This window comes from Desmodus rotundus, chromosome 3, assembly GCF_022682495.2.
Source record: "Desmodus rotundus isolate HL8 chromosome 3, HLdesRot8A.1, whole genome shotgun sequence".
In the NCBI taxonomy this organism is placed as follows: Eukaryota; Metazoa; Chordata; class Mammalia; order Chiroptera; family Phyllostomidae; genus Desmodus; species Desmodus rotundus.
This window is the reverse complement of record NC_071389.1, coordinates 190,786,856-190,800,499: the sequence shown is the minus strand read 5'-3', so window position 1 is coordinate 190,800,499 and position 13,644 is coordinate 190,786,856. Positions and strand designations below refer to the sequence as shown.

Below are 13,644 nucleotides of genomic sequence, written 5' to 3'. Positions count from 1 at the left end.
TAATCACATAGTCTGTGCACATTAAAGAAAATACACTCTTTTGTTATTACTATTCCTACTTTGGAAAAGAGAGTAGAATAAAGGAATGGAAAGTGTGACTACTGCCCCACCAAGACCCCTGAAACAGTCTCTCAAGGTTCTTAGCAACTTGGTTAATTAGCATTTCCTCCAACTCACCTAGGATGGTAACATGGGTGTTCCCCCTCCCTTTTATTTTTCCTAATTAGTAAATGTATCTCACTTAGGCTTGCTCCATTGAAACCCCCATACGGAATAACAACCTGCCTGGAGACTAAAATGGATATATTACAGGAGAATGTGAGGTTGGAATCAAGTAATGAGTAAGAAAAGCAGCTCTTACGTTTTGTTCACTCAAAACCGATAGGCTCTTCCCTTGTTCTTAAGAAAAAGGAAGGTTTGGTTGTGAATCATTGCACATCATTTATCCGCGCAGCTGAAAGGGATAGAATACCATTATACTCATCGTTATAAATATTAGTAATTATCCTTTTTAACATGGGTTCAGCATTCCATGGGCCAAGTAACATTTGCTGAGCGAAAGGGAAGGCGTGATAAGGGAGACAGCAAGTCTGGGCTTTGGGGTCAGACAGAGCAAGGACTGGCTCTCAGCTCAACTAATTGTAGCAAAGGTAATCTGGGCAATGCAAGTAATCTGTTTGAGCTTCATTTTTTTTTTTCAAACCGCAAAGTATGTGTAATACTCATTTCACAGATTTATGAAAATTAAACAGAACAAAATGTTAAAAAACACACAGTATAATCCCTGGCATGTAAGAGATGTTCACTGGATATTAGCTTCCCTCCGTTGACACATCTGTAAAAAGCAGGTAATAAAACCTACCTCCGAAGGCCAGTGTGGGGGTTAAGGGAAAGTGTTCTGAAAGGGCTCACCCTTGTCAGTTTTGCCCCTTCTGTATTTCCTAACCCCACTCCCCAACCCCAGACCAAAGCTGCCTGCATGATCAGCATGTTAGAAAATAACTTCAGAGACAGGAAGTTTATCTTCTTGTGTCAGGGTTTTTTTTTTTAAGATTTTATTTATTTATTTTTAGAGAGAGGGGAAGGGAGGGAGAAAGAGAGTGAGAGAAGCATCAACGCGAGAGAGAAACACTGAGCGGCTGCTTCTCCGACTCACCCCCACCGGACGAACTGCAACCCCGGCCTATGCCCCAACCGGCGCCCCTTCGCTTTGTGGGAGAAGCTCAAACCAACTGAGCCACAACAGTGTGTCAGGTTTTTGACTTATCTCTGGATTTATAAGTGTTTCTCAGAGGGGAAAAAAAAAACCCAACCAGAACTAAGTATTTTTAAAAGACTAGAACAAGCCGCAGTAAGTCACTAGATAATTCCAATATACCTGGAAGCCGTCCTTGTGACGAAAGTTTGAGAATGGACCAACCCCAGCCCGCCCGTTCACCCATCTAAGCCTTTACTCTAAAAAAAAGTCACAGTGTCACTTCAATTTAACCGAAAGTTGAATAAGAACTACAAGGGACGATGCAAGGAAAAGGAAAAGGAAAAACTAAACAAAACAAAACCAAAAGCCAGTGGACAAACACAACGGAAAGGAAAAATGTTTTCACGCAACTCTGAATTCTCTTCCAAAAAGACCATTGGCACTAACATCTGACCTGCTAAATTCTATGAAGTTTCCAAATACCCACTTCTTGATAAAACAGGATGTATCAAATATAGAATGTCTATGTCTTCTCTAGACCCACGGTTCACATACTCCGTCAGCAGCACGGACTGGTCTGGCAGGACGCGCTGACAAATGTGTCGTCAGGTGTCAGCTTCGAGTCCCCTTGACCCAATGCACGGTGCCGATTAAATTTCTAATATAATTCCCAAAGGAAGGAATGCAGGAAAACGTTCCTCTCATCTTAAGAACTGCCATTTATTTATTTATTTTTGGAAAGTTCTTCTTTGGTTCAGGTTGGGTTTATTTCAGTGTTTATGTACATCACTTACGCACCAACGACGGTGGGAAATTCCCACTGTTACTGCCCTCTGAGTTTTTAGAATGAATGAGGTGCTCAGAATCTGGCGCAGTTTGCATTTGAGAAGTACAGAAGAGTTTCCTTAATAAGCACCTTTAAGTTGCAGGCACAAAGCCAATAAAAGGGAAAAAATCCAACCAGAATGTCAGAATATCATTTTCCCCTTAAAGTACTAATTTCTTTTTCCTACGATTTTTTTCCCCCCCGGAGGAACAACCAGATTAAAAATGCAACCACCTTCAAAGAGAACCTTAGACCAGGCTGCAAAGGCGCGCAGTGCAACGGGCGCCTGGGACAGGGCGGGGGCCCGGCGCTCGCTAGCTGCCCCCTTCCTCCGGCTCGCTGCAGGGCGACGGCACCGAGGAGGCCTTGGACTCGCCATCGCTGTTGCAGTCGGGCCTGCGCGGGGGGCCGGCTGGGCCCTCCTGCCCCTGCGCGTGGCGCTCCAGCAACTCCTGGAGGTGCTTGATGTAGCCGATGGCGGCGCGGAGCGTCTCCACCTTGCTGAGGCGCCTGCCCGCCAGCTCCCGTGGCAGGTGGTCTCGGAGGCGCGCGTACCCTTCGTTCACGCAGCGCACGCGTTGCCGCTCGCGCTCGTTGCGCTTGCGGAGGAAGGCGGGCTCGAAGGCGCCGTCCAGCGGCAGGGGCAGGTAGGGCCGTCTCCGGGCGCAGCACGCGTCATCCATATGCAAGGGGACCCTGAAGGGGTCCCTCAGAGGGAGGCGGGGCAGGGTCCCTGGCAGGCTCAGGGGCACCGGGTGGAGGTGGTACGGCAAGGTCAGCAGTCCGGCTGGTTTACGTTTCTCCATCATTCGCCGACAAGCCAACAGATCACCCAAGAAGTTAATCTCTCAACAGAGAATAAAGTTGCAAATCTTCAAAGCGGAGATGACGGTCCATTCAGACTGCCTGGCAGAGAAGTTCTGTTTTGGGAGAAGTTTCTGGTCCGGAAGCTACGTTCCAGAACAGGCTTCAAGGAAACTTTGCATGATTTCGTAAATTCACTGCACTCCTCAATCTCTTTATAAAGTTCCAGACGGAGGTACTAGGCGAAGATGGAGGAGCGGTAATCCACACTTCAAAACCCCGTCTTCCTCTCTGATCTTCTTCTTTCAAAAAGTAACAAAAGGGGTTCCTCTGCTCCGTCCCCTAGCCTGGAAATGTGAGCGCACACCAAACAGAGTAATCTTCCGACGCCACCTAAGGTTTACAATTACTGTAATCCACTGATCTGGGTCTTCAAGAGCACAGGAATCTTCAAGGATTCAGGAGAGCTCCTCCCAGGAACCAACAGACCTCCTGGCGTCTGAGCGAAAGTTTACCAGAGGCTTTCTCCTTGAAAATCAAAACTCGAACTGCCCTTTGTGGTTTCCGGCGTCCAGAGCTAATGGAAAGGGCTTTTAGACTGTTTGCAAACTTACACTTGCTCTTTCATTTCTGGGGAGGTGGAGGGAAGACCTCATCAAAAGAAAGACTGCTCCCTTGTGGTTATAAATTGTGTCAAATCAAGGAGAACCCAGGGGAAGTCTTGAGGGTTTTCTTCTCCAAAACCAAATCTTTTAAAAACCCAATTAGACACTGTTTGGAGGGAACAGGAATGAAATACATTTTCGCAACAAATGTAAGGGTCTGCCGATTATACTCCAATTTATGGTGAATGCAGAGCGCTTTATGTATTTGTGCTTTTCGGGAGCGAATCAAAGGACTGAAGAGCAACAAACACTTTTCGCCAGGGTTGTATCTCGCAGTGCTTACTGTAAACACAGTTTAAATACTGCTTTCCGACCTCTTCTAATCCCACCCAGGATATAAGGACATCATCTTTCCATAGCGTAAAGAGTATATTTCTATTGTATTCTTTTTGTCTTAAAAAAAAAAAGATGCAATTTATTTTCTCCCTTAGGGGCAGGAAAACAACATTTGAAAGGTGGAGAGCCCCAGTTCCAAGGAGAAAGGATGAGGCTTTGAAGAGTTTTCTTTTTAACACACAACCCAAAAAATGAATAATTAATCCACCAGTGTTGGTGAAGGGCTTTGAAGATAAAAGTGTCATTAAAAATCCAACTGTACCGGTTAATGTCAAAGAATGTGTTATCACACTGAAAAATCAGATTTCCTGTTCTGCGAACCAGCACATTAAAGGCAGCTTCTACTTGAAAAGTCCAACTTAAAAATAGGAGAAGCAAAAACCCCCTGCGTTTATGATCAGACTTTGTACCTATTCCACCGGAGCCAAGGTGTCGCCCTAACATGTTTTTTTGACAAATCCTGTGCTCCCCTGTTTACTCTAAATGCTCTGCCTGAAGCAACTGGAAAAACACTTCCATCAAGGCAAATAAAATAGAAATAATTATTCCTTTCAGGCATAAGTTAGTCACATTTTTAAAGGCATAACTTTCTATGAGGCTTGTTCCAGCAAACAAGCTAGTGGCATCTTGATTTCTCAGTGGAGTTAGATCTGGAGAAAGCCTTCCTATTGGGAGAAAAACCCACCAGAGGGGCAGATGGACGATTATACTACAAGGTGCTTTTTTTGTCGTGTCAAAGATGTTGACCTTTATTCTAAGAGTAACACGAAATAAATGAAGTATTTGAACAGGGAGTTGAGGTAGTAAATTTGTTTTTCAAGAAGATCACCGTTTGCAGAGCGGAGAATAGATTGGTTGGGGCGGGGAACAAAGAGAATAACAGTTAAAAGATATTTTTCAGGGAGGGGACAGTGGGGAGAGAGGATTACAGGAACTACTATAAAGGACACATGGACAGAATCAAGGGGGAGGGTGGAGGCAGGGGAGGGAGATGGGTTCGGCTGGGGTGAGGTGGAGGGATGGGGAGAAAAGGCAGACAACTGTAATTGAATAACAATAAAAAAAATTTTTAAAGATATTTTTCATCCTCAGATTGGCAAAATGAAAAAGATTGCTAACATCCAAGGCAGGCAAAGATTTGGAGAAGGGGCAGAAGCATAAATTGCTACATACTTTTGGGAATGTAATTATTGAAATTAATACTGCACATCACCTGTCCGTTGGCCCAGAGATCCCTACAATTTTGTCCAAAAATGAATGCGCCAATATGGATTTCTAGAACACTAATTAATATCTGTTGCAGCATTGTTTGCAGTGATTTTTTTAAAAGAAAAAAAAAGGAAACAGCCTGAATGTCCATCAATAGGAAAAGAGGCAATACTTTTAGGATATTATGCTATTATTAAAACTAATAAGTTGGATCTATATGTAAGAACTTGCAGAATGTCCATAATGTGTTAAGTGAAAAAGAGCAAATTGCAGAGTAATGTATACAGCCTGAAGTCAAAACAAGCTACCCTCCGTGACACATACGTCTTTATACGTGTTTGTGTGAGCACGGAGAATGAAGTGGACAGACAGACAGTCAGCTTCTGTCATTGGTTGCTTTAAAAGGGTGGCATTAGGGATGGAGGATGTTTATTTTTCTTTATGGATGTCTCTGCTCTTTAACTCATCACAAAAAAACACATTATTTTTGTATTTTTTAATGTAATGAAGTTTAAAATAGTAAGAGAATGGATAGAAAAATTTAAGGGACACCTTGATCTGACCCAAGTCAACAGACTTATTATTATAATTTAAAGCTCTTGGATGAGGTTTTCTGGCTCTCTATAAATTTGTCTCGAAGAATAAATACCTACAGGACTAAGTTCCTCCCTTCTGCCCCCAATAATACCACAATCTAAAATTGTCACATCCTAACCCTATGGTGATCTTTTTATAGGGGCCAAGCAGTGCCGTTAGGTATCTGCATGGTCACAAAGAATGCTGGTAAAAGTTTTTCCTATGCTTTGCGAAGGCGTAAATGCATTGGAAATAAGTGGCTTTTCCAGTGAGAAGCATTGTTTCACTCACATAATGTGAAGGTGATGGGGTGGGTGTCTGCCTTCTTTAAGACAAAAGAGATCAAAAGAGGGGGTTCTGACTGCCAATCACTCTCCAGTCGGTTTTGACCCAGACAGATGTTCTCCCCAACTTTAAAGACGTCTCCCACGAGACCGGCTGGGTCGATTTTCACACGTGCTGAACCTCCAAGGACGCTGGGACTCGGTTTGTGTAGTCCTCTGGGGATCTGCTTGTAAAAGAGGGAATGTGAGTCACTCAAGGTCAGGTTCAGTAGATTTAAAGGTATCTCCAAGGCCAAGGAAAACTTCCACCCCTAAAACTCGGACCTGTCCTTCGTCACCTGCTTGAAACAGGGGAGGTGAAGAGACTTTGATCCACGCTTGTAAATATTTGATATCACGTTACAGATTGGGGTTTCCTAGGCTCAGGGCACGGAGGTGTGCCTCCTCTTGTGGCCCCATATCTGCAGTGTGCTTCAGCTGTCACGAGAGGGAACAGGGAAGCATGTACAGTAGTGCGACCTCACTTGAGAAATCAGATTTCCCACCAGGGTAGTTCACTAAATCTCAAATTGATTATCAAACACAATTCTATCCAATTAGTCTTTTTCTATATAACTCCCGTATAAACTATCTATATTACCACGCGCAACATCCACCAGGGGTCTTCTTAGGTACAACTCAGTATCAAGATTTGCTAAGACTACCACGGGCCACGTTTAGCACCAGATTCACTCGGAAGGATACAGGTCAGGGACAACAGCTTTGGAGCAGGGCAGAAGTAGGCATTCCCCATCCCTGGGAGTACTTGTAATGATCATGCAGCTGCTCCTTCTTAACCTGCCTGCAGCCTAGTGACAGCTCAGGTGCAAGGACAGCAGACTTACACGAGATCCCTGCGGCAGCTGCCCTGACTTGGAGCCAGCGTTTCTCGTCCCAACCTCACAGACACAGCTTCCAGCGACCCACCATGGCCCAATTAAAGAGTTTTCACACTCAGGAAAGCCCACAGCTATGCTCTCCCATCAGGTAATTATAGTTTTGCCAGTCCAAATGCAATTTACCAATCAGGTAATTGCTCTAATATAAGTAATGTTTGTTGGCTAAGGAAATAGTTGACAATTCTATCTTTATCAGGCTTCAGAGGAACAGATAACAGGAAGTAAACTGAAGGTCCAATTGCCCTGCAGAAGGGTAAAAGCTTATTAATCCTCTACCCCATCACCACATTCTACTTGAAAGATAATATACTTTGCAGCACAATGTAAACAACCACAGATATTTAGATACAATTTAGTACTGTTTATTTCTGTTCTTCTCAAACGCTGTTTGCATGTTAACTTTGTCTGTGCGGCCTCTTTTGTCATATAGAAATATAAAATTTTGAGGTAGTCATATACATTCTTTCCTTCTGGTTTTTGTCTTTTCTTTCTTATTTGAGGCTACCTTCTCCAACTACACGTTTTACAGGGCTTTTCCTTGTCCATGTGGCACCTTGGTGTGATTTAGAGAAAGGCACCAAATTCAAGGCTTGGAGAATGGATGGCTGAGTACAATTCATCTGGAAGAACTCTTGAGCAAGCACGCCCAAATTTGGAAGAGAAGAACAAGGAAGGTAACCTGCGTTTTTAATACCCAGGAGAAACAAACAAACAAACAAACAAATTTAGGATTCTAATTGGAATTGTGTTAAATACACAGATTAATGTGGTGAGAATTGACTTTTTAAAAAACATTGAACTCTCTTATATGAACATAGGACTCATTGATTCAGATCTTGGGTTTTTTTGCCCTGTAATAAAGTTCCAGAGTTTCTTCATGTGGGCCTTGCATGTTTCATGTTATATTTACCTCAAGATGTCTCATAGGTTTAGTTGCTTTTATGAATGGAATATTTTTCCATTCTTCAAAGCTGTTGATTTATTTCATGTTAATCTTTAATCCAGTCAGACATTTCAGTGATCTCTCTTATTAGTTCTAATGGTTTTTGAGGTAAAATCTACATCCAGTTAAATGCACATATATCAAATACACAATTCAATGTGCTTTGCTAAATGTATACACTTGTAAAACAACATCCCACTCAAGATAGTTCTAAACATTATTTTTTTATAATTAATGTTTAAATCGTTCCTTATTCAAACTTCATCTGATCCAATAATTTATTTATTTATTTTTAATTAATTAATTTTATTTTTAGAGAGAGAGGAAGGGAAGGAGAAAGAGAGGGAGAGAAACATCAATATGTGGTTGCCTGGTTGCCTCTTGCGTCCCATACTGGGGACCTGGCCTGCAACCCAGGCATGTGCCCTGACCAGGAATCAAACCAATGACCCCTTGGGTCACAGGCCAGTGCTCAGTCCATTGAGCCACACCAGCCAGGGCTAATCATTATTTTTGAAAGAGGATTTTGTAGCATTTTAAACTACAATCATATGTCTACTAATACTGATAGTTTTGTTTCTTCCTTGCTAATATAACTCATTTATTTTTGCTATTAAATTTCACTGCCTGAGATTTTCAATCAATGCTAATTGTAGTAATAGCCAGCATCCTCATATTTTTTTATGGGAAAGCTTCTAATGTTTCACCATGGAGAAGATATTTTTAATCAAATTAAGGAAATTTTCTTCTACTCTTTGTTTCTGAAAAGTATTATCAGGAATGGCTATTAAGTTTTATCAAATGCACTCTAAAGACAATCATGCATATTTTCTTCTGTATTTTATCAGTGCAGTACATTACAATAACAGCTCTGCTAATGTTAAGCCTTTTTGCATTCCTGAGATTACACCCTATGGAGTTGTAATTCTTTCAGTACACTGCTAGATTCAGTTTGTTAATATTTTATTGAGCGATTTCGTTCCTACAGCCTCAAGTGACACTGGCTCACAGTTTTATATTCTTGTGCTTTCCTTTTTTGATTTTAGCATTATTTTAAACTCTTAAAAATAAGTTGAGTAGCTTCCCATCTATTTCTAGGCTCTGGAACCACTGGCAAAACATGGAAATTACCTATTCCTTGAAGGCTTGGTAAAACACATCCTAATAACCACACGGATGTTCTTTAGTGCTAACTTTTCTGTTACTTTTTAATTTCTTTTACGGTTGGAATTTCCACCCTCCTTCATTAGCAACCACCACTCCGTCGTGTGCCATCCCAGAGTCATAGATGGGCCGTTTAGTTTTCATCCCTTAAAATCTCTAAAATAGGCCAGAATGATACATTAGTTAAATTAACCCCAAAGTCTGGCGGTCCCTAGGCCAAAAACTCATTCTCAGTTCTTTTCCTAACTCTAATGAAGAAGATTCCAATATAAGCTGGTGAGAGGTTATGCAATCAAATAAATTATTAATAGAGTAGTACCCTAAATTTAAATTACTCCCCCCATTATTAAATTACTAGGGATAAATTAAAATCCAAAGTTTAAGAAACCTTACCTTTGTAGGTCAAATTTGAAGATATCAACATCAAAATTTCTTTGGATAACCTCCACAGATCATTCCCCCAATTTCTTTTCCTTCCTTCCCTCCTCCCTCCCTCCCTCCCTTCCTTCCTTCCTCTCTCTCTTTTTCTTTTTTCCCTTCCTCCCTCCCTCCTTCCCTTTTCCTCACCTGAGGACATGATTATTGATTAGAGAGAGAGGGGAAGGGAGAGAGGGAGAACAACATCAATGTGAGAGAGAAACATCAACCTGTTGCCTCTTGTATGCGTGAATGGGTACTGAACCCACAGTCTAGCCATGTGCCCTAACCAGGTATTGAGCCCATGACCTTTTGGTTTACTGGACAATGCTCCAACCCCCTGGGCCACACTGCTCAAGGCTCCCCCAATTTCTAATTCTGTTCAGTCTCAACTAGCAGGGTACTCCAAAGCCCGAGCAGAGTCAGGGTTCCTTCAGCAGTTACAGCTTGGGCGGACGTCCACCGAAATGATTATGATTCCTTCATATCTGAGAAACTGAGTTAGTTTAATATCACCTGTGTTCCACTTTTTAAGTCCAAAGAGGTTAACAGAACACACAAGATTATCCCAGTTCCAGTCCCACAACTACTCCATTGAGAAGACAAGCCATTCTGCAGCCTTTAGAAGAGTTACACCAGGGACTTGAAACATTAACCCAAGAGAAATAATGCTCCAAATACTTAATGCTTAATGTTCTATACACATGTACAGTTTCCCAAGGTCAGAGCAGAGAGTCAGTGGTATCCAGGAAAAGGAAGGCAGCCAGCCTCATCAGAATGGCCATCAATAAAACCACCCCAAGACCCAGTAGCTTAATCCAAAAAGCATGTATTTAGTTCGTGAGCCTGAGGGGCAATGATGGAGGCTGTGTTTGGCTAAGTTCAAGAATGTCTGGTGTGTCCAACTCAGAATCGTGGGATAGGAAAAAGGCTCCACCTATTCCTGGGATGACCTGTAAAGTCACCTAGCAAAGGGTATGGTTACCAGGAAGAGTAAAGAACTGGGGCTGTTAACACAATCCCACTATTTTACTCTCCACCCTAAGATTCCTGAAGTGTGAACCAAGCACATTTCAGGGCTCAGAGACCACCTGTGGCTAGTGGCTAGAGGCTACCATATTGGACAGTACAGTTTCGTATCACCGGCCTCCTTGCAATTCCTCAGACATGCCAGCCGTTCTCCTTCCCTGGGGCCCTTGCCCTTGTCCTTCTCTGTGTGACTGAAACACTTTTCTTCTGGATGTCTCATGGATTACTCCCTCACCTCCTTCAGTTCAAATGTCACCTTTTCAATGGTGACTTCTCTGTCTGTTCTACTTAAAATCACAGCCCCCATCCCCTGAGCACTTTCTAGCTATCCTCTCTGCCACATTTTTTCATGGTGTTTATCGCTATCTGGTATCTTTTATATTTGAATTTTTTTGTTTATTATTTATCTTCTTCCACTATAATGTAAGCCCCACAAGGACTGTGTTTTTTGTTTTTGTTTTTGTTTTGTTTTTTAAATCACTGTTGTACCCCCAGTGCCTAGAGCAATGCCTGGCACATAATAAGCACTTAACAACTATTTGTTGAATAAACTCTACCCTTCCCATACCTTTTCTGCAAATATTAAATAAAGAAATGAGTCAGTTAGAATCTGATGCAATAAACTATAGTAGTATCAGGCTTATGGAAGAGAATCCAAAGAATGTCAAAGAACAGGTTTATCCACATGAAAAGTCCTATTTCCAGACCCTCCTTAAAATGAGCCATCGGAAGGAAGCAGGATTTGAAACAGTAATTAGAGTCAATTGAAAGAAAGGTACCCTCAAGGAGGCCAGTCCCGGCTCCAGTTCACCCATTCCTGTCCTTGTCTTAGGGCTATCATGTTTAAAGGTAGCTTGTTCTCTACACTGTCTTTCCCACTCAGCGAAAATGTTGATGCTTGTTGTCTGGTTTATTTTATCTACAGTTCTCTCTAAGGTCTACCCTACATCTTTGTTCCACAGTCTTCCTACTACTTGGGTTTTTAATACTAAAAGAGCAGCAACACTCTTCATTTCTACTTGTTTGATTGGTCAGTACTCCCATTGTTTTTGTTGTCTACTGGCACCTTGATGTCTTTTTAAACTGGCAAGTCACCTAAATCAGCTCCTCAGGCAACCTTTAGGCATCCATTTGCTGTAGTCTCCAATAAATAGGTATGCGAGTCAGTAAGCACAGCTTACAACTATGCCATTTTGGCTTGCATTTACTGAGCACCTCATCTATGCTAGGTATTATGCTATGTCATATAGCATTCAATAAGGTAGACATGGATCTTGTCCCCAAAACTTAAAATCTATTTGGCAAGACAGAAAATTAAACAATTACTTAAAATAAAAGGTAAGAGCGATGAGAGAGCATACAGTGGATCTAATCTAGTCTGGGGAATGAGGTTAGGATCCTCCCATTTTTCGTGATCCTCATATTTTTTAAATTGACTTTCTGAGGTACGTTTACATATAATAAAACTCACCCATTTTGAGTGGACTATGTACTTTGATAAAAATAGACAATTGTGTAACCACTACCACAATCAAGATAATCCCCACCATCCCTGGTTTCCCTCATGTCCCTTGGCAGGCAGTCTCATCCCTCCCGGGCATCTGCAATTCCTGACAATGACTTAGCGCTTTCTGTTACTTTCATTTTGCCTTTTCTATGATTTCATGTACATGACATACATAATATGCAGTCTTTTGTATGTGGTTTCTTTCACTTAGCTTAATGCTTTTGAGATTGATCTATGTATCAATAGCTTGTTCTTTTTTTATTTCTGAGTAGTATTCCAATATGTGGATATACTCTATAATGTGCTTATTCATTCATTCACCAGTTGATGGGCCTTTGGATTGTTTCCAGTCTGTGTCTATTACAAACGAAGCTTTTATGAACATTTGTCTGTAATATATTTTTATTTTCTCTTAGGTAAATACCTAGGAGTGTAATTACTGAACTGCATGGTATAAGAAATTGCTAAGTTATTTTCTAAAACAGCTGTAGTGTTTCTGTGCTCCCACCAGCAACGTATGAGAGTTCCAGCTGCTTCTTATCTGCACCAACACTTGTTATGGTTGGTGTTTTTAATTTGGTAATTCTAATAGGTATGTAATGTTACCTCATTGTGTTTTGATTTGTTTCCCTTATTACTAATGGTGTTCCTCGTCTTTTTGTGTGCTTAATTGCCATCCACATATCTTATTGGTGAAGCAGCTATTCAAATATTTGGCCCATTTTAAATATTGGGTTGTTTGCCTTTTTATTTTTGAGTTTAAAGGGTTCTCTACATGTTCCAGATAAAAGCCCTTGGCTAGATATTTGTCTTGCAAATATTTTCTCCCTGTCACTGGCTTGATTTTTCATTTTGTTGACAGTGTCTTTTCAAGACCAAATTTTTAATTTTAATGAAGTTCAGTTTCTTAATTATTTTAGTGGTTCCTGATTTTTATATCCTGTAAAGTTTACAAAGATTTTCTTCTATATTTTTGTCTATAAATATGATAGTTTTAGCTCTTAGATTTTAACCTAAGATGACCTAATTTTAATATACACCTCTGATATTAATAAAATTGTTCAAAGAGAAGGGTCATGGAAAGCCAGAGTGAAATCACTCAGCCTTCTATGAGACACAGCATCTTTCCCTTGGCCCTAGGTTTGAAGTGTCATTTTACAGAATACTATCTCTCACTTGTGATATGGTGACTTTCTTGATTTAGATTTTTTTTTTTTTAGCCAAAGAGACCTTATTTATTTTTAGAGAGAGGGGAAGGAGGAAGAAAGAAAAGGAGAGAAACGTCAATGTATAAGAGAAATATCAACTGTTTGCCTCTAGCACGCCCCCCACTGGGGACCTGGCCCAGCAACACAAGCCCGTGCCCTGAACAGGAATCGAGTGCCCAGGCTCAATCCACGTAGCCACACCAGCCCGGACGATTTAGATTTCTATTTGTTGTCAACAAAAAAGCAAGACCAATGTGACCTACCAACGTTCAGTGATTAAGTTCCCTCATTTGGAATGCGCGTTCTCTTTATGAGAGGTAAAGGGAGAGAAACAGTACCTAGGTCGACACCACTCCCCGCCCTAGTCCAGAACGTTGTGTGTGCCTCTGCCCTGTTACAAGAGACTGAATTCTCAGAACTCACCAGTCCCCACCTGACTTCAAGCTGTTGAAGGTCAAGACTTGTGCCTTATTTTGCGTGTCTGTGTTTGAGATATAAATCAGTAAACGTTTTCTGAATGAAAGGAAGAATTCCTCGGTC

At 41.4% G+C, this 13,644-nt stretch overlaps 1 protein-coding gene across 1 annotated transcript; it reads right to left on the bottom strand.

Moving 5' to 3' along the window:
• Nucleotides 1–1,899: 1,899 nt before the first annotated feature.
• On the bottom strand, nucleotides 1,900–3,845 carry ASCL4 (achaete-scute family bHLH transcription factor 4). Its single transcript, XM_045186969.3, has one exon. It carries the CDS (start codon nucleotides 2,831–2,833, stop codon nucleotides 2,339–2,341), a length of 495 nt encoding a protein of 164 aa, XP_045042904.2. The 5' UTR covers nucleotides 2,834–3,845; the 3' UTR covers nucleotides 1,900–2,338.
• Nucleotides 3,846–13,644: the final 9,799 nt, after the last annotated feature.